This window comes from Macaca thibetana, chromosome 6 (assembly GCF_024542745.1).
Source record: "Macaca thibetana thibetana isolate TM-01 chromosome 6, ASM2454274v1, whole genome shotgun sequence".
NCBI classification, from domain to species: domain Eukaryota; kingdom Metazoa; phylum Chordata; class Mammalia; order Primates; family Cercopithecidae; genus Macaca; species Macaca thibetana.
Window position 1 is genome coordinate 141796589 of NC_065583.1, and position 24835 is coordinate 141821423.

General features: G+C 39.1%; 1 protein-coding gene, 1 long non-coding RNA gene and 1 other non-coding gene across 6 annotated transcripts in view; 1 reads left to right on the forward strand and 2 right to left on the reverse strand.

The window, feature by feature from the left end:
* The window catches only part of LOC126956459 (uncharacterized), a 35427-nt gene extending 14203 nt beyond the window's left edge, over positions 1-21224 (forward strand). Inside the window, exon 3 of the long non-coding RNA XR_007726381.1 lies at positions 20739-21224. This is a non-coding gene — a long non-coding RNA (uncharacterized LOC126956459). The remainder of the gene's footprint in view (positions 1-20738) is intronic.
* The window catches only part of PRKAA1 (protein kinase AMP-activated catalytic subunit alpha 1), a 40958-nt gene that overhangs the window by 10471 nt on the left and 5652 nt on the right, over positions 1-24835 (reverse strand). For 2 of the 4 annotated variants that reach the window (XM_050793424.1, XM_050793427.1), the window contains exons 2-4: positions 7199-7340; positions 5123-5216; positions 1436-1580 (exon numbers count right to left, since the gene is read on the reverse strand). In XM_050793424.1, coding sequence (XP_050649381.1) covers positions 1436-1580; positions 5123-5216; positions 7199-7340 — 381 coding nt within the window. Of the gene's footprint in view, positions 1-1435; positions 1581-5122; positions 5217-7198; positions 7341-12160; positions 12445-14459; positions 14512-24835 lie in introns of those variants that run through there. The other 2 variants (XM_050793426.1, XM_050793425.1) reach the window with 2 other exon arrangements.
* LOC126957774 (small nucleolar RNA SNORA57) lies at positions 20858-20993 on the reverse strand. Its single transcript, XR_007726942.1, has one exon. It is a non-coding gene; the product is annotated as a small nucleolar RNA SNORA57 (small nucleolar RNA).

Consider the following 24835-nt stretch of genomic DNA (forward strand, 5'->3'; position numbering starts at 1 on the left):
AAAAAAAATGTAGCTGGGTGTGGTGGCACGCATCTGTGGTCCCAGCTACTTGGGAGGCTAAGGTGGGAGAATCACTTGAGCCTGGAAGGCGGAGGCTGAAGTGAGCAGAGATCACACCACTGCACTCCAGCCTGGGTGACAGAGTGAGACTCTGTCTCAAAACAAAAAACAAACAAAAAAAATTTATCTGATTTGAACTAAAACCAACCTAAAGAAAAGAAGTGCAGAGATTCCTTTTTCACTTAGGTTTAGTAAGGTCAATGGCAATTTATATAGGAAATACAGAAAAAACAAACTTTTTTTTTTTTTTTTGAGACCATGTCACACTCTGTCGCCCAGGCTGGAGTACAGTGGCACACTCTCGACTCACTGCAACCTCCACCTCCTGGGTTCCAGTAGTTCTTCTGCCTCAGCCTCCCAGGTAGCTGGGACTATAGGCGCGCACCACCATGCCTGGGTAATTTTGTATTTTTAGTAGAAACGGGGTTTCACCATGTTGGCCAGGCTGGTCTCAAACTCCTGACCTCAGGTGATCCGCCCGCCTTGGCCTCCCAAAATGCTGGGATTACAAGCGTGAGCCATCATGCCCAGTCAAAATAAATTCATTTTTAACAATCAAAATGTTCTTTAAACAAATTATAATTTACTATCATTTAAAACATTTTAAAATAATTTTTAAATAAATTTTTTTAATTAAAAAATTGTTTTAAATAACTTTAAATAATTATAATTCACATAGTTCACTTCTGGCTTTCAAAGTTTTAAATAATTTCATCCCACTCACTTTCCTTCTTCTCCATACTTGATTCTTTTGAACATACTGGAAATAAAGCTGCTACCTTCTCTTCACAAATAATACTCTCTTTTTGAATAGTCTCTCTAATGCTACCAACTTAAGTTGTTTAAAATTTAATTTTAAAGATATTTAAACAGCCAGGTGCAGTGGTGCATGCCTGTAATCCCCATACTTTGGGAAGCTGTGTGGCAGGAGGATCACTTGAGGCCAGGAGTTCGAGAGAAGCCTGGACAACATAGTGAGAACCCGTCTCTACAAAAATACAAAAGTTAGCCTTGCATGGTAGTGCAGACCTGCAGTCCCAGCTACTCAGGAGGCTGAGGCAGGAGGGTCGCCTGGCCCAGCAGTTTGGGGCTGCATTGAGCTATGATCACGTCACTGCCCTCCAGTCTGGGCAACAAAGCGAAACTCTGTCTCTATAAAATAATAGTAATAGTAATAAAGGCATTTAAACCTAAGAAAAGATGATTTCTTAGCTTTTCTTATTTTTGCATGTTCATAGACAAAATAGAATACTTTGACATACTCAGTCTATTACTTTATGTCATCTTTTACAGTTTTCTGAAGAATTCTATATAGGTTCATTGAAACTATAAGAACATTAGAAATGAACGTAAGAAACTATAAAATTATCCTTACCAAAATCGGCTATCTTTGCATTCATGTGTGCATCAAGCAGGACATTTTCAGGTTTCAAATCTCTATGGACTACCATATGCCTGTGACAATAATCCACACCAGAAAGGATCTGTTGGAATAGACGTCGACTTTCTTTTTCATCCAGCTAAGAAAAGTAGAGAGGCATTTTAAAGGTGTGTCTTTCAAAGTAAATTGTCCTATATATAATTCTCCAACATATAAAATTGTCAAAATACATGAAAATCTTCCAAATGAACTTATGAGATACTTTTGACAGGAGGAGGAGATACCTGTAGCACAAAACAGAAATGCTAAGATGGTCTTGGAACCCAAATCAGTAACTCAAGTTTCTAATATTATCATTTGCATATGACTACATTGTAACAGCTTGCCTTCCTCTATATCTCATGAGTTATTTCAAATAATTTCAATATCTACTTGAAATGTGGCATATTTTCTTTTATAAGCTGGAAATGTTTAATTTTTCATTCTTATAACAAATATTTACTAAATACCTTCAATGTGCTATACATTGTTTTAGACATTCATTACACAGCAATGAATAAAACAAAGGCCCTAATCTAGTTGATGAAAATAGACTAATAAATATAGTCTGAAGGAGTGATACTGTTTTGAAGAAAAACAAAGCAAAATATGGGTACAGTGAGTGACAGTGGGATGGGGGATACTATTTTAGACCATGAGGAAGTAATATTTAAGCACTATTCATAAACCAGCACGCAACTATGTTGCTATATGTCCCAAAATATAAGATATTTTAACAAGAAATACCTTAATTAATTTAATAAAATATCATAGCATTTTATGTTTAATATGCTTGCTGGAAAAAAAAATCTTATGTAGCAACTACCTTTTTGTTTTTGTTTTTGTTTGTTTTGGGTTTTTAAATTTATATTTTGAGACCCAGTCTCATTCTGTTATCAAGGCTGGAGTTCAGTAGTGCCATCACGGCTCACTGCAACCTCCACTTCCCTGGGCTCCAGCAATCCTCCCACCCCAGCCTCCTAAGTAGTTGGGACCACAGATGCATGCCACCAAGCCCGCTAATTTTTGTATTTCTGATAGAGACAAGACTTTGCCATGTTGCCCAAGCTGGTCTCGAACTCCTGAGGCCATCTACCTCCTCAACATCCCCAAGTGCTGAGGATTACAGGCATGTGCCACTGCATGCAGCCTGAAGTATTTTTTTTAAACTTCTCTATGTACCTATATATTCTTATCACTTTTTTCAACATAAGTGACAATCATTACTTGGATGTGCCTGCTCCCAAGAAGTCATATTTAATAAATAAGCTATAAATCCTCTAAGCGAAGGACTCCAATATGCAATTCTCTAACACAGGTCACAAATTAGCATTCTAAAACCAGACTTACACCTTAAAGGGCATGGATAATCTGGGAGAAAAGACAAATCAGTAATTTATTTTGAAAAAAGAAAGTATTATAAGATACCGTTCCTCTAGAAAAATATTAATCCTTTGGCAATCTAGTACTTTTATTTCTAGAAGATTTGTAAGTTCATGGAGGAAAAAAAGAGTATCTGTTCAAATATGAAAAAGTAGGAGAAAACTTGATTAAACAAAATATAAAAAGTAAAATAACTAGGCAGGCTACGAAAATGAAAATTATACTGTATTCATAACAAGTACAATTACAAAGGATGGAGAAAGGGATGTCTATCAAGAAAGATTAGAAAAGTCAAAATACATTTCCAATTAAACATAGCAGATTAAATCTTTTGTCTCCAACTCTTGAAACATCACTAAAATGACATCAGCAATAAAAGAGGTATATAAAGACAAAAAGAACAAAAGAGACAGCAGTAATCAAGAGGAGTCACCAAGGAGGACAATAGATGAACAGTAATAAAGACTAAGCCTACAAGAGAAAGCTGAAACCTAAGCCTACAGGGGTAGAAACCAGGAAAAAATAAACATCTGCACACAAAGCCCTGGGAAGCCTCAGAAATTGGAAACATAGGGAACTGCTCAAGGTAGAAGTGAGAGATGAGCTGAAAACAGGACAAGTGCTTGAAGAAAGAAGCTTTTAAACTCACCCATATTGGGAAATAAGACCTATAATTTACTCTAGTAAGGCTGAACCAGCTCTGCTCTCAAGGACACCAAGGCAGGGATAAGGCATCCTAAGGAAAACATGGGGGCTAAGAGAAAGTCAACATACTAACTAGTGAGACTTGCATCTCTTTTCCCCACTCAGCTCCTGCAGCACTGGCAGTTAAGCTAAGGCCTTTAAGGAAATGGGAAGGTTTCTTCTAGAGCAAATATCTGATCCAAGAAAACATATTTGTTATTATTAACATTTGGTGTACAGTAATAAAATAGACAAGTCCCTACGTATTCAAGCTATGGGAAAAGCCAGCAATCAATAAGTTCCACCCACATAAGCCTGGCATTTAGTACCTCATTCTTAAATATTTAGTGGACAGCCAAGAATCACCAAATGTCTGAAAAAGGGCCATGCATCAAAGACAAAAATGAATAAAATGAACAGAAAAAAATGGGGAGCAGAGAGCACAGAAGGTACAGAACAAGATGGAACGGAGGAAAACTTGTTTTAAAATGCCATCCTCAGACTAGGTTATTACATCTGTGAGGCAAATAACAGCAGACTAAAGAAATGAAAATTTCAGAAAATAAGAAACCTTTGAAATAGAAAATATGGGTGCTGAAATTTTAATATTCAACTGGTAAAAATGAAGAAACACCCACAAGGTAAAACCAAGAAATAAACAACAGAAAAGATAAGAAAAAAATATATCAATTGTGCCTGTTTCCCATTTCTCCAGGCAGAACTTTTGTTTGTTTGTTTGTTTTGGTAAGGAGAAGCAGGAGTAAAGAAGGGGAGTACCTGAAATAGAAATGAATCATATTAAGAAATAGTAAAATCAAAATTAACTTGGTTAATAAGTTTGATTTTGTTGAAAGTAAACAGACATGCTATATAGAACAAATTAATGAGTAATGTAAATAACTTAAGATTGGGAGTGAGACAAGCTTTCTTTTCAGGGCTAGATACAGCTCTCCCACAAAGGGGCTTTTGCATACCACATAACCTGGGTATGAGAAAAAGTATGGGCAGAGGGCAGTGTTGAGTTTTTGTATCTGTAACTTAAGGTAGTGTTCAAAATGTCCTGTAAAATTCCTGCCACCTCTAAATTCTTTGTATCTAATTCCTACCTCCTTCATGGAGCCTGTTTTTACTACTCTAGGTACATCAGATTTCTGAAACCAAAACATGAATGCAATTTAAATGTGGCTAGAATTGACTAGCAAGGCCTAGATCTTTAAGTAATAATATATTTTGTAAGGATTAAGATACATATACAAAGTGTTTGTATACTCTGGAAGCATAAGTCTGAGGATTATGAGTTCTGGGGCTCAAGCCAATTCTGTTATTAATAAATCACATTACTGTAAGCAAACATGTAAGCCATGAGGCTCAGTATCCACATCTGTATAAACAGGCTAAGGAGATAATCTTGAAGATCCTTTCTAGTTCTAAACAGTTTATGATTCTAAACAAATATATGACTAAGGGAACTGGTTATTAAACAGACCTCTTAAAATTGCTTGCTGACATTTTGATGCTAGTAAAGGATAAAGGGGAGTTACAAAATACATAAAGAATTAAATCAGAACAGCTTACCCTTCCATTCTTACAGATATAATCAAATAGCTCTCCTCCTGAGACATATTCCATCACCATGAAAATATCAGATGGTGTACTGATGACCTGGTACCTGGTGAGAGAAAACATTGTCTACGAATATTAAAACACGTATATTCATTCATTCAATAAATATTTACTAAGCACCTATAGTATACCAGGTACTATGCTAGGAGCTGGAAAAACTGCAGGAAACAAAAATTCTCTGCTCTCATGGAGTTCATGTTCCAGGAACCAGGAAACAGACACTAAATAAATAAGCAGTATCTCAGGTGGTGGAACATGCTATGAAGAAAAATAAAAAAAATTGAGGGGAATCTTTGTATACAGAGTACTCAAGGAAGGCCTCTAATAAAGTAACATTTGAGCTGAGCCTAAAAGAAGAATGGGAACAAATTATGTAATTAGGAGGAAAGTGAACCCAGGAGAGGGAATAACAACTGCAAAAGTCCCCAAGTAGAAGCCTGCTTGGCATGTTCAAGGAATATTAAGAGAGAAATCGGATGTAGAGTCAAAGGTGTTAACTGCAGGCCAGAGGACACGGAATTTTACAAGCCATGATAAGGCTTTGGCTTTTACTCCAAGGAAGATGAAAAGCTATCTTCTTTAAGATAGCTTGAAAAGTTTTAAGCAGTCATGTGATCTGGCATATTAAAAGGAAAACTATGGCAGCAGTGTGAAGAATTAACTGTCAACAGTAAAGGTAGACACAGGAGGTTACTTCAGGATTTCATGAGACAGATGAAGGTGGCTGAGACCAGGTTGACGGTGGTAAAGGAACTGGGAAGCAGTCACATCCTAGCTTGATTGTGAAGGAAGAAATGAAATGGATGGTAAGAAAGTGAAAGAAACAGGGAAGTTAAAAATGGTTCCTAAGTTTTAGCCCTGGGTAACTGGCTATTAGCCAAGATGGTGCAAACTGTGGGAAGAGCAGGTTTGGGAGAGTAATAAAGAGTTCATTTTGGGCCGGGTTGAGTTTTAAATGCCTTGCGAATATACAAATGGAAATGTAAAGTCAGCAGTGAACATATGAGTCTGGTGTAAGAAGAGATCTTAAAGCAAGAGATGTCCATTTAGGGGTGGTCAGCATATGGATGGTATTTAAAACCATAGCACTCAACAAATGAGAAGAGGTGAGAGTGAAACAAATTTGAGTTAGCCAGTTCAGCAGAAAAACCTAAGCAGCTTTAAGTTATTGCCTGCATAACAAAGCAGAAGCTGAGCAGGAAATATGTTATTTGTAGACTCTACAACTGGCAACTGTAAAACAACACTAAGATTACTGCCCTTTTGAAATACTGGATTCCTGAAATTTTGTTATCTGTATGGTCAGGTATAAGCAGGATGGGGAAAAACCCTTTCTACTACCGCATTCTCGCTAGTGAGGCTAACTGACATCATGTGGGCATTTGGAGGTCAAGAGTTTTTACTAGCAGATCATTGTTGGTTTTACAGCAAGCAGTGGGGCACCAAACATTATCAGAAGGGCATCTTTCCAGAAGACCGGAAAGAATGAGAAGATAACAGCTGATAAGCACAAGGGCAAAACATGAACATAGGCTTAAATGACCATCAGTGGGGTTAGAAAAATACATGAACGGGAAGAAACTTTTTTTGTTTGTTTGTTCGAGACAGAGTTTCGCTTTTGTTGCCCAAGCTGGAGTGCAATGGCATGATCTCAGCTCAATGCAACCTCCACCTCCCAGGTTCAAGCCGTTCTCCAGCCTCAGCCTCCCGAGTAGCTGGGATGACAGGCACCCACCACCATGAGCAGCTAATTTTTGTATTTTTAGTGGAGACAGGGTTTCACCATGTTGGCCAGGCTGGTCTTGTACTCCTGACCTCAGGTGATCCGCCTGCCTCAGCCTCCACTTTGTAATTCCAAAGTGCTGGAATTACAGGTGTGAGCCACTGCACTCGACCTAGGGAGAAACTTTTCAAAACCCTCAGGAAACAAAAAGAAGTGTCACTCATTTTTCTCGCTTGTCACATTAAGTAGGTTAACAAAAAAGATGAAAAGATAACTGGACTATATTTAATATAAACAGAGCTTACAGTTTAATTATATGAGGATGCCTGAAAAGCTTGAGGTTCTGAATTTCTCTGCGGATTTTTCCTACCACATCAAGGCTCCGAATCTTCTGTCGATTGAGTATCTTCACAGCAACTTTATGCCCAGTCAATTCATGTTTGCCAACTGTAAAAGAAGTAGTTTTAATAAATTAGTACTATGATTAATAATATATTTACATATATTCTGGCCGGGTGCAGTGGTTCACACCTGTAATCCCAGCACTTTGGGAGGCCAAGGCAGGTAGATGACTTGAGGTCAGGAGTTCGAAACCAGTCTGGCCAACATGGCAAAACCCCATCTCTACTAAAAAATACAAAAATTAATGGCTGGGCATGGTGGCTTATGCCTGTAATCCCAGCACTTTGGGAGGCCAAGGCGGGCAGATCACCTGAGATAAGGAGTTCGAGACCAGCCTGGCTAACATGGTGAAACCCCGTTTCTACTAAAAACACAAAAATTTGGTGGCACGTGCTGGCGCGCAGCTGTAATCCCAGCTACTCAGGAGGCTGAGGCAGGAGAATCGCTTGAACCTGGGAGGCGGAAGTTGCAGTGAGCCGAGATCATGCCATTGCACTCCAGCTTGGGCAACAAGAGCAAAACTCTGTCTCAAACAAACAAATAACAAAAATTAGCTAGGTGTGGTGGCACATGCCTGTAATCCCAGCTACTTGGGAGGTGAAGCAGGAGAATCACTTGAACCCGGGAGGCAGAGGTTGCAGTGAGCCCAGATCGCACCACTGCACTCCAGCCTGGGGTGATGATTGAGATGCTGTCTCAGCAAAACAAAAGTCATAATATATTTAGACGTATTATAAGAGTAGTTATCTAGCATTCTCAGAAAATAGCTAAGCAAATGTAAGTTCTTTTCTCTTTTGCCAGATTCATCCCAAATGTTCAGATGTTTAAGAGTGATTACGTAGGAGAATACATAAGAAATTGGTAACAGTGGTTTCTTCCAGAAAATAAAGCTGGAAGACTAAAGGAAGAGAGGAAGAAAGGAGATTTCTTTTTCGCTGTATACCTTTTTGTATTTTTTTTTTTTTTTTTTGAGACGGAGTCTGGCTCTGTCGCCCAGGGTGGAGTGCAGTGGCCGGATCTCGGCTCACTGCAAGCTCCGCCTCCCGGGTTTACGCCATTCTCCTGCCTCAGCCTCCCGAGTAGCTGGGATTCCAGGCACCCGCCACCTCGCCCGGCTAGTTTTTTGTATTTTTTAGTAGAGACTGGGTTTCACCGTGTTAGCCAGGATGGTCTCGATCTCCTGACCTCATGATCCGCCCGTCTCGGCCTCCCAAAGTGCTGGGATTACAGGCTTGAGCCACCGCGCCCGGCCCACCTTTTTGTATTTTTAAATTCTTTTAATTTTTCACCTTTTAACCTATCATACATATAGACCGAAATTTTTCTTATAGTATCATTTATATGGATATTAAAACATATAGAAATTGGTGTAACCAGCATTATATAGTCAGATACAGAACAGTTCCATCATCCCAAAAGACTCTCATGCCATAGATACATTTCCCCATCCATAACCTCTTATACCTTTGAAATTCTGGTTCATGTGCATGTGGTTTCTAGTTTTTTTGGTTTCTCTATTTTTATTTTTTTTTCTGTTTTTTAATTTATTTTTTATTTATTTATTTTTTTTGAGACAGAGTGTCACTCTTATCACCCAGGGTGGAGTGCAGTATCACAATCACAGCTCAATACAGCCTTAACCTCCCCAGGTTCAGGTGATCCTCCCATCTCAGCCTCCCAAGTAGCTGGGACTATAGGCAGACCCCACCACACCCAGCTAATTTTTTTGTATTTTTCTGTAGAAATCAGGTTTCACCCTATTGACTAGGATGGTCTCAAACTCCTGGGTTCAAGCAATCCACCAGCCTCAACTTCCCAAACTGCTAGGATTACACGTGTGAGCCACCATGCCCAGTCTTTATTTTTTAAAATGCAGTTAAAAATAAAGGGGAAAAAAATCAAGTCATTTTGTCTTTCCATTTTAAATGCTATCACTAGACAGTCAGTGGTGACAGAATCTGGGTTTAGGACATAATCCCAAAAGACACAATCCCAAATGCCATAATCCCAAATGTTGAAATCCCAAAAGATCAAAATCCCTGAAATCTAAAATTCTAAAAATCACAATCCCAAAAGAACAAAATCCTAAAAACAGAATTCCGGAAAAATAATTTGTAGAAAGTTATCTAAAAGACACTTATTTCCATTTTTAATCCCTAAAATCTAAAATTCCAAAAATCACAATCCCAAAAGAACAAAATCCTAAAAACAGAATTGTGGAAAAATAATTTGTAGAAAATTATCTAAGAGACACTTATTTCCATTTTTAAAAGATTTATTTGAGAAACATAAAAACACAATGGGATAGTTCATAGGCCCCTTTACACAATAAAATAAGCACTAATAACCTATTTTTGCAATCATAAATACTCAGGTATACTAACAACCATTACATGGGTATAATAGGAACAGATAAACTGTATTCATGAAGAAATAGATTAAAAGCAAAATGGATAAACACATATCACTATGGTTGGTAATCAGGTGCACCCAGATTCATAACTGCGGTCATCTGACATACCAGACAACCTGAATCTTCTGACAAGATCAATCAAAAACTGCAATGGGTCACTACCACTTGCACAAAAACCGCAATAGAGTCACCCAAAGAGCCAAGATCTTGAGAAATTTTATCTTTCACAAATACAGATGAACAAAATGGACATCTCTTCATTTACTGAGCAAGTTTCAACATTTTTATGTACATGCACAATGCTTACACATTAAATCACATCATGATAATGCACTTTCATGGAGTCAAATATGCAAAAAAAAGTGCATAAAATGAGTTAGAATTCTCTAAAAGCCTTTACAAAATTTATACCTTCAGTATTAGACATGAGGCAAAGATAAAATACATAGCATAGCAAATTGGCACTATGTGTGAAAGGGCAGAAGTCATACCTGATTGAATAATTTGGCAGGGGAGCTTTCTTATATTTTTCACTTGCATATTCACTTCTGTGATCTTCAAAACATTCACTTGTGTTTAGACTAGAGCAGTTGTGGCCTAAATATTTTGTAAGTATATGCTGACCATTTGGAAATTATTGCTTGGTCATTATAATTAAGTGATTTTCTGTTTTCACAACACCAATAATAATTAGCTTTTAAACTTTTCTCTTTCACCATTAAGTAGCCTAGTATACTTAATTTATCACAGACTTTTTGCAAGGGAACAATTTCACGGGTCTCTTCCATTGTGCTGTAAGGAATACAGTAAGAAGGAATGATATTTGGCTTTCTCAATACCAAATCTGTATTAGTCAGCATTCTCCAGAGAGACATAACCAATAAGATGTATATATACGTAGATATATGAGAGATGATTTATTAGGGGAATTGGCTCATGTGATTATAGTGGCTGATAAGTTCCACAACAGGCCATTTTCAAGCTGGAGAGACCCTGGCATGCTGGTAGCTTGGCTCAATCTAAAGACCTCAGAACCAAGCCAAACCAGGTCTCAGTCTGAGGCTGAAAGACCAGGACCCAAGGGGCTGCTGCTGTTATGTCCTAGAGTCCAAAGACCAACAAGCCTGGAGTTCTGATGTCCAATTCAGCAGAAGAAAAGTCTGTTCCAGCTCTCAGAAAGGCAACAATTTGTTCTCTCTGGGCCCCCAGCAGATTTAGTGGTGGCTACCAACATTGAGGGTAGATCTTCCCCACCTAGTCCACTCAGACTCACATGCTAATCTCCTCACAAACCCAAAATAATGCTTTAACAGGTTTCTAAGTATTCCTTAATCCAGTCAAGCTGATACTTAAAATTAAATTCATGAATCCACCCCTCAATTTGACACCTATAAACCAACTCCTTAAACCATACTTAATTTCCAAATAAATACAATAAAAAGGCAATCCGTTCCACCTAACATGATGCAAGTGAAATGATGCAACTATCTTTCATACAACCGAATATGCACTAATTTCTACCCCAGGTGTTGGCTTGCAGCATTTCAACATTTGGGATTTTAATATTTCACGATTATGATTTTCAGGATTTCAGATGTGTGAGATTTTTAGAATTTAGGGATTCTGATGTTTGGAGATTTTGATCTTTCAGTATTTCAACATTTGGGATTATGGCATTAGGGATTGTGTCTTTTGGTGTTATGATCAGCATCAGTAGAATTTAGACAGTCATGAGGCTAAGTCTCCAAAAATTTAACCTTTGTGCACTCTTTCTCAGGAACCTACTGGAGAATATATATTCCATCAAAATGAGGAAGAAACCCAAGAAAGATGGCATGGAATCCAGTAAAGAAGGGATCCAATATAGTAGAAAAACTAAGAGAATCTCAAAATGGTGAAGCAAAGTCACAGTAACAGATATGGAGAAGGCCTAGAAGGCAACAAATCCAGATAGGAATGTGACAAAGAATCCAAAATAGTTATTTCTGGGGGTAGGAGGAGAGATAATCTAACAAGTTTAGACATATGGAATATCATATTGAGAAATTTTACAAAGGCACTGGAAGATGTGAGAAATTAAGCCTTAGGTTAAAAAAAAATTAAACAAATGAAAAAAATGAGATAATTCATGAATGCCAGTAAAAATTAAAGTTCTCTAAGAAATAAAACATAGTCATAGATACTGACTTAGCAAATAGTGTTTACACAGCCACAATTATGAAAAACTAAATATAGGTTTTTTAAAAGTATGATATAACTATATTAGAAGGATGGGGGTCTAGTATGAAATGTACAAGATAAAGAAGGAGGGCAACCCTATAATCACAGCTGAAATCAACTGTGAAAATGAAGCACATTTTGCTTTCTAGTAAGACGTTCTCCAATCTCCAGTACTAATTAGATGTGATTAAGAGCAGCCAATTTGACTGTTAAAGCTTGCTTCAGGAAGTACCTTCTTTCTTAGAACAAGTAGGCTGAAACCGAAGCATGGTGCTAAACACATCCTCCAATAATCTCCAAGCTCTGGCTTGGCACAGACTTTCTCTTGATAGCTGCTCAGCTGAAACAAGACTGGGAAATACCCACAGTACTGGATAATACTGGTGGACTCAGACTTGGAACGAATACTAAGACAGAATCCCTTTGGGCCTGAACTCCCAAACCATCACAAACCAACCAAACTCCTATGATACCCTGCTCAACTGAATTTCAACCTCAATTAACTTTAAGAAACAATTGGAGGCCGGGCGCGGTGGCTCAAGCCTGTAATCCCAGCACTTTGGGAGGCCGAGACGGGCGGATCACAAGGTCAGGAGATCGAGAGCATCCTGGCTAACACGGCGAAACCCCATCTCTACTAAAAACACAAAAAAAATTAGCCGGGCGAGGTGGCGGCGCCTGTGGTCCCAGCTACTCGGGAGGCTGAGGCAAGAGAATGGCAGGAACCCGGGAGGCGGAGCTTGCAGTGAGCTGAGATCTGGCCACTGCACTCCAGCCTGGGCGACAGAGCGAGACTCCGTCTCAAAAAAAAAAAAAAAAAAAAGAAACAATTGGAGCTTATCCAAAACTCTGGACATATATTCTGTCATTTAATAAGGAACTGGAATCAGAATTCAAAGCATTCTCTTAAATTCATTATTTTGGCATTATGTACTGAGCATCTCCTACATGCCAGTTAATGCTGCTGGGGAAAACAGTATTGACCAAAAGCAACCTGGGCTATGGGACCTTCCCGGCCTGTAATGATGAAAAAAATAACAGTAAAGTACGAAAGAGCAAAAAGTCTTATAATACAAAAGAATAAAACAAAAAAAGAATAGACATTAAACTCATCTATGAAATGCATTGATTGTACTAGCAAAATGTGTAACTATTTTCAGAGTGATTAGAAAATATAGGAGGTATGAAATCAGAGCGGAGCAAGAAGAATTTTACAACAATACAATTAAAATCATGTAGAAAACAGTAGGTTGTAGCAGTAATAATGTGATGGGAAATTTTATAGAACACATAACAAAAAATGAGGAGGAAATTAGCAAAAATAGGAGGGAATGTGGTAACTATGGAATAGGGAATTGAGTATAATTTAACTCACGAGTAATAAGGAGCAGAATATTAACCCACCTGTAAATAACAGAAGCCCCCCAACCACCCAAAAGGCATAATAAACAGAACAAAATCCATAACCAATCAAGATATACCATAAAACTTTTTTCTAATACTTGAGCATTTCATCAAATTATAAATTAATTGTTTTAAAGTATGGTGGTATAACTTCTTCCCTTTTGAAGTAATAGAAGAAATAACAAAAGTATGATTGTATCACAGTGGCAGGAAAAGGGGCAGTGCCCTGACAGCAATGTCAAGAGACCATTCAAATTCATAAACACACACACAAATTACATGATCAGGATCTTTTTTTTTCATCTGTAGTTTTCCAAGAATTTGATTTAAAAGTCGATGAAAAAATGTGCATAAATATGTTCATGACAGCGTATTATGTAAGAACAAAAGGCTGACCAATTTCAGAGAACAGTTTAATACACTGTTATTCCAACCTAACAGACTCTCATAGGAAAACTATAGAAAATGTTCTTATAAACATGAAAAACAAGTTATATATGCACTTTACATTTTTTAGCTACACAAAAAAATTTATATAAAAATGGTAATATGCTAAAATGAAAATAGTTATTCCACTGTGATCCTTTTTTAATTTTACTTGCTATTTTGTATTCTTACCAGTTAGAAAAAAAATTTCCAAGGCCAGGAGTGGTAGCTCAAGCCTGTAATCCGAGCACTTTGGGAGGACGAGGTGGGCGGATCACAAGGTCAGGAGTTTGAGACCAGTTTGGTCAACATGGTGAAACCCCATCTCTACTAAAAATACAAAAAAAATTAGCCAGGTGTATTGGCATGTACCTGTAATCCCAGCTACTTAGGAGGCTGAGGCAGGAGAAACACTTGAACCTGAGAGGCAGAGGTTGCAGTGAGTGGAGATCATGCCACCGCACTCCAGCCTGGGCAAAAGAGCAAGACTCCATCTCAAAAAATAAATAAATAAAAATATTTTCCAAAGAGGGGAAAAAAACAATTACAAGTAGTATTAGCAGATTCACCTTTTTTGGGAGTAGAGCTGAATAGGGTTGAACCCCTCATTCTAGTTGCACAATATGAAAGCAATATGTATACAAAGCATAGATTTTATAGTCGCACAGACCTCGGTTTTATTCCTGTTTGAAGGTACTTACTAGACGTTTGACTTGGGCAAGTTAAAAAAACTTCAACCTTCTATTTACTCATCTGTAAAATAAGAATACCACATACTCCATAAGGGTGACTATAATAAATACATGAAATAGTGTTTGTAAAGCACTTTACACAATGCCTGGCACATAGGAAGTGATTGATAAATGGTAGCTATTATTATTTAGGGTTATTTATTTTCCACTGCTCCCAGACCTGTTCCCCCATCTTTATCTAATCAGCCCTGAATTATTTGTTTTAATCTCTGAATAGCCAGTTTTATCTCAGCTCTGACTGGTGCTCCCTATCCATTAGATGCAATAGCATTCCTTTATCCAGGTACATAAGTGCTAAATAAATAATAGCTGTCATTTTAATGTATCTAGCTCCCATTCCCATATACTTCAATCCCTCCAACCTGCTCCACCACCCCTACCCCACCACCACTACCATCAATCCTCAGATTTCTACCTTCCAAAGTTCAACTCATTTCCTGACTTTGGTTAATGTTCAACAGATTACTATCAGACATATATACACATAACACCAATCCTTGACAGTGATTTCACCTACTACAGGAACACTTGTTTGGTCACAGAAGAACACAGAGGAAAACAGCAACTTAATTTGATGTGAGTTTTAATAAACAAGGGTTTTTTTTTTTTTTTTCAAAAACAATTTTTTACAACAAAAATCTAGTTCCATTATAATACATAATTAAGGTATACAACTTACTAGTTAATATTTGTACCATACTCACTTTGTACCCAAACATACTGACACACTCTTACCAAACTGGAAGATCTGGCAGTAGCAACATTTTACAGGAAACTGAGGCGCAGAAAGATGAAATAACTTGCCCAAAGTTACACAGCTAATGAATGGAAAAGCCAAAACTTCAACCCAGGTCAAACTCGAAAAGTTAGCTTTTTCCAAACATGGTAAGTGAAATTTGATAATTTTTTAAAAAGATAATCCTCAGAAAGACATATAAACATACACATCCTTTCAATAAAACATAAATGGAAGTTAAACATATCAGAGAAATTCTTAATGTATACACAGTTTTGAAAAGAACAGACTGAATTCCCCGTACTAATAAGAATTACCCAAAAATGCATTCAATCATACAAATTCACTCATTCAAGAAATATGTGAGTACCAGTTGGTACTCCTACTATGTTCCAGGCACTGCTACTATGACCTCCTTCCTGTATCAGAACATGAATCTAGTGTACTGAAAACCTGCCTCATATCAATTTCAATGTCTTAGGATTCCACAGACATTTTATTTTATTTTATTTTATTTATTTTTTAAGATGGAGTTTAGCTCTTGTTGCCCAGGCTGGAGTGCAATGGCGTGATCTCGGCTCACTGCAACCTCCGCCTCTTGGGTTCAAGCGATTCTCCTATCTCAGCCTCCCAAGTAGCTGGGATTACAGGCACCTACCACCTCGCCCAGCTAATTTTTGTATGTTTAGTAGAGATGGGGTTTCACCATGTTGGTCAGGCTGGTCTTGAACTCCTGACCTCAGGTGATCTGCCCCCCACTCAGCCTCCCAAAGTGCTGGGATTACAGGCATGAGCCACCGTGCCCAGCCCACAGACATTTTATTAATACATTCTATCAAACCAATTTAAAAGTTACTCAAAAACTAAGAAAGAAAGCATAAAACTAAAAGCATACAAAATATAAAAACAAGTGTAGTGAAGTGAATAACGTCCCCACAAAATCCATGTCAACCCAGAATCTCTGATTGTTATATTATTTGGAAATAGGATCTTTACAGATGTGGTTAGTGAAGGATTTGAAGATGAAATCTTACTGGATTTAGAGTGAGCCCTATATCTAAATGCCTGGTATCCTTACAAGAAGAGGAGAAAACACACACACAGAGAGAGCGAGCGAGCGAACTAGCTAGCAAGCAAGAGAGCGCAGCCATGTGAAGACAGAGGCAGAGACTGGAGTTATGCTATTACAAACCAAGGAACATCAGGAGCCACAAGAAGCTGGAAGAGGGCCGGGCACGGTGGTTCACGCCTGTAATCCCAGTACTTTGGTAGGCCGAGGCGGGTGGATCACTTGAGGTCAGGAGTTCGAGACCAGCCTGGCCAACATGGCGAAACCCCATCTCTACTAAAAATACAAAAATTACCCAGGTGTGGCAGAACGCGCCTGTAGTCCCAGCTACTTGGGAGACTGAGGCAGGAGAATCACTTGAATCCAGGAGGAGATTGCAGTGAAATGAGATCACGCCACTGCACTCTATTCTGGGTGACAGAATGAGACTCCGTCTCAAGGAAAAAAAAAAAAAAAAGCAGCAGCAGCTGGAAGAGGCAAGGAACAGATTCTCTACTAGAGCCTTCAGAAGAAACATGGCCCTGATGGCCATTTGATTTCAAATTTCTGACCTCCAACACTGGCAAAGAATAATTTTCTGTTGCTGTAAGTCATTGAATCTGTGGCACTGTTACTGCAACCCTAGAAATGGATATAGTTAGTTTATCAGTTGAAAAGTGGATTTTCTAAAGAAGTACATAATCACAGAGCTGAAGAATAGTGTAACTGAACTGAAAAATTCAATCAAGGGGTTCAACTGCAGGCTACATCAAGCAGAAGAAACGATTAGTAATTAGAAGACAGGCCACTGGAAATCATACGACTTGAGGAAGAAAAGGATAAAGAATGAAAAACAGTGGTCAGGCATGGTGGCTTCTGCCTGTAATCCCAGCACCTTGGGAGGCCAAGGCAGGCGGAGCACTTGAGGTTAAGAGTTCAAAACAGGCCTGGCCAACATAGTGAAACCCTGTCGCTACTAAAAACACACACACAAAAAAATTAGTTGTGAGTCATGGTGTACGCCTGTAATCCTAGCTACTTGGGAGGCTGAGGTGGGAGGATCGCTTGAAAAGAGCAGGCAGAGGTTGCAGTGAGCCGAGATCTCGCCACTACACTCTGGCCTGGGCAACAAAGTGAGACTTCGTCTCAAACAAACAAACAAAAAGAAACAGAAAAAGAAATGGTAAAGGAAGTTCTTTAAGCTGAAAAAAGAGGACACTAATGAGTAACAAGAAAATACATGAAAAGTATAAAACTCAATGGAAAAAGTAAGTATACTGTCAAACCCAAAACACACTAATACTGTAATAGTGGTGAGTAAATCAATTATATATCTAATATAAAGGTTAAAAGAGAAAACTACTAAGAATAGTTAAAGCTGGCCAGGCACGGTGGCTCACACCTATAATCCCAGCACTTTGAGAGGCCGAAGCAGGTGGATCACCTGAGGCTGGGAGTTTGAGACCAGCCTGACCAACATGGAGAAACCCTGTCTCTACTAAAAATACAAAATTAGCCGGAGGTGGTGGCGCGTGCCTGTAATCCCAGCTACTCACAAGGCTGAGGCAGGAGAATAACTTGAACCCCTGGGAGGCGGAGGCTGGGGTGAGCCAAGATCGCGCCGTTGCACTCTGGCCTGGGCAGCAAGAGTGAAACTCCGGGCCGGGCGCGGTGGCTCAAGCCTGTAATCACAGCACTTTGGGAGGCCGAGGCAGGCGGATCACAAGGTCAGGAGATCGAGACCACAGTGAAACCCCGTCTCTACTAAAAAAAAAATACAAAAAATTAGCCGGGCGCGGTGGCGGGCGCCTGTAGTCCCAGCTACTCAGGAGGCTGAGGCAGGAGAAAGGCGGGAACCCGGGAGGCGGAGCTTGCAGTGAGCGGAGATCGCGCCACTGCACTCCAGCCTGGGCAACAGCGTGAGCCTTTACAAAAAAAAAAAAGAGTGAAACTCCGTCTCAAAAAAATAATAAAGCTACAATAATCTGTTAAAGATACAAATTATTTTTAAAATGTATATTGTGACATCATGAACATAAAACATGGAGGAGGGGGAGTAAAAACAGAATTTGTGTATGTGATCAAAGTTAACTTGTTACCAGCTTATATACCAGTTATAAGATGTTTTATGTAAGCCACAGGGTAACTACAAAGCAAAAGCCTTTGCTTTTGCAAAAGATAAAAAGAAAAACTCCAAAGCGAACCACTACAGAAAGCTATAGAGCCACAAAGGGGGAAAGTAATCGTGAAAGGAACAAAGGTTCTACAGAAAAACTAGAAAACAATTAACAAAATGGCACTACTAAGTCCTTACCTATCAATAATTACTTTGATTTTAAATAAAATTCTCCAAACAATAGGCATAGAGTGGCTAAATGGATAAAAAACAAGACCCAACTCTACGCTGCCTATAATAGAGACTCACTTCACTATAAAGGACACTCACAGACCTCATAGACTGAAAATGAAGGGACTGAAAAAGATATTCCATACAAATGCAAACAGAAAGAGAACAGAGGTAGCGATACTTATTTCAGACAAAATAGACTTGAGGTCCAAAGAGAACAAAGCTGGAGGCATCACACTACCATGTCTGAAAATATATTACAAACCTATAGTAATTAAAACAGCATGGCACTGACATAAAAACAGACATGTCAACCAATGGAATAGGATGAACAGCCCAGAATAAACGCATATATCTACAGTCAATGGATTTTTGACAAAGGTGCCAAGACTACACAATGGGGAAAGGACAGTCTCTTCAATAATGTTATTTGAAAAACTGGGTAGCCGCATACAGAAGAATGGAAATGGACCCTTATCTCACCCCTTAACAAGTATCAACTTAAAATGGATTAAATTTAAGACCTGAAATTATAAACCTACTAGAAGAAAACTTAGACGAGAAGCTCCATGACACAGGGGTGGACAATTATTTCTTGGATATGACCCCCTAATGCACAGGCAACAAAAGCAATAATAAACAAATGGTATGACATCAAACTAAAAAGCTTCTGTACAGCAAAAAACAAACAAACAGGCCGGGCGCGGTGGCTTACGCCTATAATCCCAACACTTTGGCAGGCTGTGGCAGGCGGATCAGAAGGTTAGGAGTTCGAGACCAGCCTGACCAACATGGTGAAGCACCGTCTCTACTAAAAATACAAAATTAGCTGAGCGTAGCGGTGCACACCTATAGTCCCAACTACTCATGAGGCTGAGGCAGGAGAATCACTTGAACCAGGGAGGCAGAGGTTGCTGTGAGCCGATTGCACTCCAGCCTGGGCGACAGAGCAAGACTCCATCTCAAAAAAAAAAAAAAAAAAAAAAAACACAAATAAACAAGAACAAATAGAGTGAAGAGACAAACTAAAGACTGAGAAAACATATTTACAAATAAAGCATCAGATATATAGCTAATATCCAGCCAGGCACAGTGGCTCATGCCTATAATCTCAGCACTTTGGGAGGCCGAGGCGGGTGGACTGCTTGAGCCCAGGAGTACAAGACCAGTCTAAGCAACATGGTGAGACCCTGTCTCTATAAAACATACATAAATTAGCCAGGTGTGGTGGTGTATGCCTGTAGTCCCAGCAGAGGTGGGAGGATCGCTTGAGCCCAGGAGATCAAGGTTGCAGTGAGCCATGATCATGCCACTGCACTCCAGCCTGGGCAACAGAGTGAGACACTGTCTAAAAAATAAAAATAAAAAATAAAAAAGACAAATAAATGGCCAACAGATAGATGAAAAAAATGCTGAACATCTCTAATCGTAAGAGAAATGCAAATTAAAGCCACAATAAGGTATCGCCTCACACCTGTTAGACTGGCTATTATCAAAAAGATGAAAGATAAGTATTCACAAGGACACAGAGAAATGGAACACTTATACACTGTTGGTGGAACTATAAATACAGCCATTTTGTAAAACAATATAGAAGTTCCTCACAAAACTAAAAATAGAATTACTATATGATCCAGCAATCCCATTACTGAGTATAAATCCAAAGGAATTGAAATCAGTATGTCAGAGGTGTCTAAGACTCACTTATATTTGGAATCTAAAAAGGCAAACTCACAGAAGTAGAGAGTAGAATGGTGATTACCAGTAGCTGGGGTAAGTGGGGCTGGAGGGGAAAAGGAAGATATTGGTCAATGGCTACATAAAATTAAGGGAACAGGATCCTGGTGTTGTATTGCATAGCATCATGATTACAGTTAATATATTAATTTTTCAAAAGAGTTAAAAAAGGGAACTTTAAATGTTCTCACCACAAAGTAATGATAAATATTTGAGGAGATGGATATACTACTTGGCCTGATTTGATCAGTGTAGAATGTATGTATACATGTATCAAAACATCACATTGTGCCCCATAAATATATACAGTTGTTATTTATTCATTAAAGATAGATTTTCTTTTTTATTTCTTTATGGTAGGAATGGCCTTTATTGGTTGCAATGGGAAGCAAAAGAGGAGACCTGAAATCAAATGAGAAAGCGTAAGCATCCTCAGGAGCAGCCCACTGGATCTCAGTTCTGCCCTGCTCAGAGAAGTTCAGTATCCAGGCAACTGAGGACAGAACCGGCTGGCACCAAAGTCATGATGTTGAGGGGGCCAGAGCCCCTTTCCCTCTGCCTCCATACATAACAGGGAGCAGGACCACACAGTCAGTCCCTGACAAGAAAAGGAGGGTGGATTTTCTGAAATATGATATTCACCATTAAAATTAACAAGTTAACAAAAGTAATATTTTTTGAAAATATTAATGGAACACACTGTACATGAAGACTGGGAACCAAGCAAATGTTAACTTATGAGTATCAACTGCTCCTTATACCCTCACACAGTGACAACAGTGGGAGTTATTTAGTGGCATAGGGTTTTTTGCTCCCAGCCTAGAATGTTCCAGCTCCTGTGGTTTTCTGCTTTTTGAATTTGTATCCCAGCCTTTATAGCCTATCAGGAATCAACTCTTTTTCTTTTTCCTTTTTTTTTTGTTGAGATAGAGTCTCACTCTATCACTAGGCTGGAGTGCAGTGGTGCAATCTCAGCTCACTGCAACCTGTGCCTCCCGGATTCAAGTGATTCTCCTGCCTCAGCCTCCTGAGTAGCTGGGACTACGGGAATGTGCCACGCCCAGCTAATTTTGTATTTTTACTAGAGATGGGGTCTCACCATGTGGGCCAGGGAGGTCTCGATCTCCTGACCTCGTGATCCACCCACCTCCCACTGTGCCCAGCCCAGGATTCTACTCTTAAATCCCCTCTCCAATGTTCTCCGTGGGGATTCTAATTTTCTATGGGCTAGAAAAATAATAAAACGAAAACTATTAGAATAAATTTTCTAAAGTACGCTCTACAACACACTAGAACTGAAGACTCTCCAGGGAAAAAGATTGCATAATCAAGTATGTCTGGGAAAGGATGTATATTTCCTATATTTCCATTTGGTAGGAAATAACCTTTTTTTTTTTTAAGATGGAGTCTCACTCTATCGCCCAGGCTGGAGTGCAGTGGTGCGATCTCGGCTCACTGCAACCTCCGCCTCCCGAGTTCAAGCGATTCTCCTACCTCAGGCTCCAGAGTAGCTACGGCTAAAGGGGCCCGCCACCATGCCTGAGTAATTTTTGTATTTTTAATAGAGACAGGGTTTCACCATATTGCCCAGGCTAGTCTCAAACTCCTGACCTTGTTATCCGCCCGCCTCGGCCTCCCAAAGTGCTGGGATTATAGGCATGACCCACCACGCCCAGTCACATTTATTATTTAATGTGTCAATAATAAGCACAGTGAGTCCCTTTCGTACACTCACTATGCTTATTAACACGTTAAAGCTCTGAGAAGTCCTAAAGAAACCTCGTAAATTTTGTATAACATGATTATTCCCGATTTTAATTTGATACAAATTTTTTCCTCTAAGAGTCTGAAATAATATCCCAACACTGATGACTCTAAAATGTTCTCATTTAGGGTGGGCAATATCCCCTCCACGTTACCCATTCTTCCCCTCCCTCTTTCATCTCAGCAAAATCTTGGTAATTGAAGGCCATCATATTATAATCTGTTACATTTCCCTTACTCGAAGCAACAGAAATATTTGCCTGAATCCAGTTACCAACATACTTCACTATTAAAATTTAAGTAGCATAATACTTTTTCTTTTTTTTTTGAGATGGAATCTCGCTCTATTGCCAGGCTGGAGTGCAGTGACACAATCTCGGCTCATTGCAACCTCCACCTCCCGGGTTCAAGCGATTCTCCTGCCTCATCCTGCCAAGTAGCTGGGACAACAGGCGCATGCCACCACGCCCAGCTATTTTTGTATTTTTAGTAGAGATTGGGTTTCACCATGTTGGCCAGGATGGTCTCAATATCTTGACCTCGTGATCCGCCCACCTCGGCCTCCCAAAGTGCTGGGATTACAGGCATAAGCCACCGCGCCCGGCCTTCAGTAGCATAATACTTTTTAAAACATGGCATCTAATAGCTTAGGAGACACTCACATTATCACATTTGAGCATAAACCTACGATGGAGGTATTGCCCTTTACAGATAAAGAAACTGAGGTCCTAAGAGATTCTATAAGTTGTGGAAGTAAAGCTATTGTGATCAAGTTGGGACAGGTCTTCTGACTCCAAGTCTTTTGACCTATCCATTCTCCCCAACATCACTGTGCAGTGAGAGGGACAAAGGGCTTGGCATGGTATCAGAAACTAAACTGTTTTCTCAAAACCAGGCTAAATATTCTCCCCAGTGAGTAAACTCAGCTGTAGCCAAACTAAATGCTGTTCCATAGTCAATCAATGAATGTAGTAAATGGACTTTGTCAGGCATATGCATTACTAAGGGATTCCCCCCTTTTTCAAAATTCAAACTTTACTCTTCAGACTGTTAGTTTTTAGAATAGTGCTAAGGTTTTGCTTTTAAATGAAATGGAAGATAAATATTTTGGCCATGGAAGACTTGCACGTTACTCAGAGCAAAGGTTACCAGCATTCACAATGCACTCCTCACAAGAATAGCAGATTAGTCAACTAAATATTAGCTAACAACCATGCTAGTGCTATCTAAGGGAACTTTGTCTAACTGCATAACATTGTAACAAATGCTCTTCTAATTGGATATATAATCCTGCAGGGAAACAAGATCATACTTTGAAACAGAGGATTTTAATGGGGTAGAGAAGCAGCAAAGATAGAAATATCTACTAAAGATATTCCAGATGCCTAACCATTTCATTCCCACTTTAAAATCGAAAGAATAAAAACGTGTTAAGGAAATAGCTTAATCCTGGGGAAGGGCGGGCTTTAAAAGCTATGGGTGGTAATTTAAGAAAGCAAACAAAACATTTCAAGCACATCAAGGGCATTCCACATACCCATGAGCCACCATCAGCTTAAGCAATAAAACATTACAGATACAACTCAAGCCCTGCATGACTCCTCCCAGATTCCCTTATCCTTCATCTGTCCTCAGAAGTAACCACTATCCTGAATTTGATGTTTGTGTTTCCCACGTTTATATATTTTCACATGGTTATGAATCCATAAAAAATACAGTAACATTATTTTTCATGTTTTTTATAAATGTAATTGTATATATTTTGATAACACAATACCTGCACTATACACACAATTCAAAAGTACAAAAGCATCTACAGTGCAACAGTGTCCTCCTGTACCTAGTCCCCTATATTGAGCAACTAACATAACGAAGCTTGTGTGTATCTTTAAAGAGACACACTCTATATATAAAAGCAGTCACACTTAAGATACAGATTTGCCCCTGCGTTTTATACATAAGTGGTAGGCATATTAAACACACTGTTCTACTTTTTCCTCTTAAAAATACACCCTGGAAATTGTTCTCTAAAATATACAAAGTTCCTCCCTTTTTCTTTCTTAATGTTTGAAAAGTATTTCACTACATGGATAAACCATTACTATTACATTATTAGAAAGGTTACTTCCAAAGTTTTGTATTAATATTTACAACAGGCCGGGCGCGGTGGCTCACGCCTGTAATCCCAGCACTTTGGGAGGCCGAGGCGGGCGGATCACAAGGTCAGGAGATCGAGACCACGGTGAAACCCCGTCTCTACTAAAAATACAAAAAAAATTAGCCGGGCGTGGTGGCGGCGCCTGTAGTCCCAGCTGCTCAGGAGGCTGAGGCAGGAGAATGCCAGGAACCCGGGAGGCGGAGCTTGCAGTGAGCCGAGATCGCGCTACTCACTCCAGCCTGGGAGACAGAGCGAGACTCCGTCTCAAAAAAAAAAAAAAAAATTTACAACAATATGGCAGTGAATAACCCATTATTTCATACACATGAGTACATCTATAGACTAATTCCTAGAAGTTGAATTGTTAGGTTAATTTTAATAAATGCTGTCACACTCATGTAGAGGTAGGATACCAATTTATACTCCACCAGCATAGTATGAGTGGTTCTGTAGGTTTTTAAAATGTATATAAATAACAGCAGACTATACATATTCTTATATAACTTGCTTTTGAGGTCTAACCTTACACTTTTAA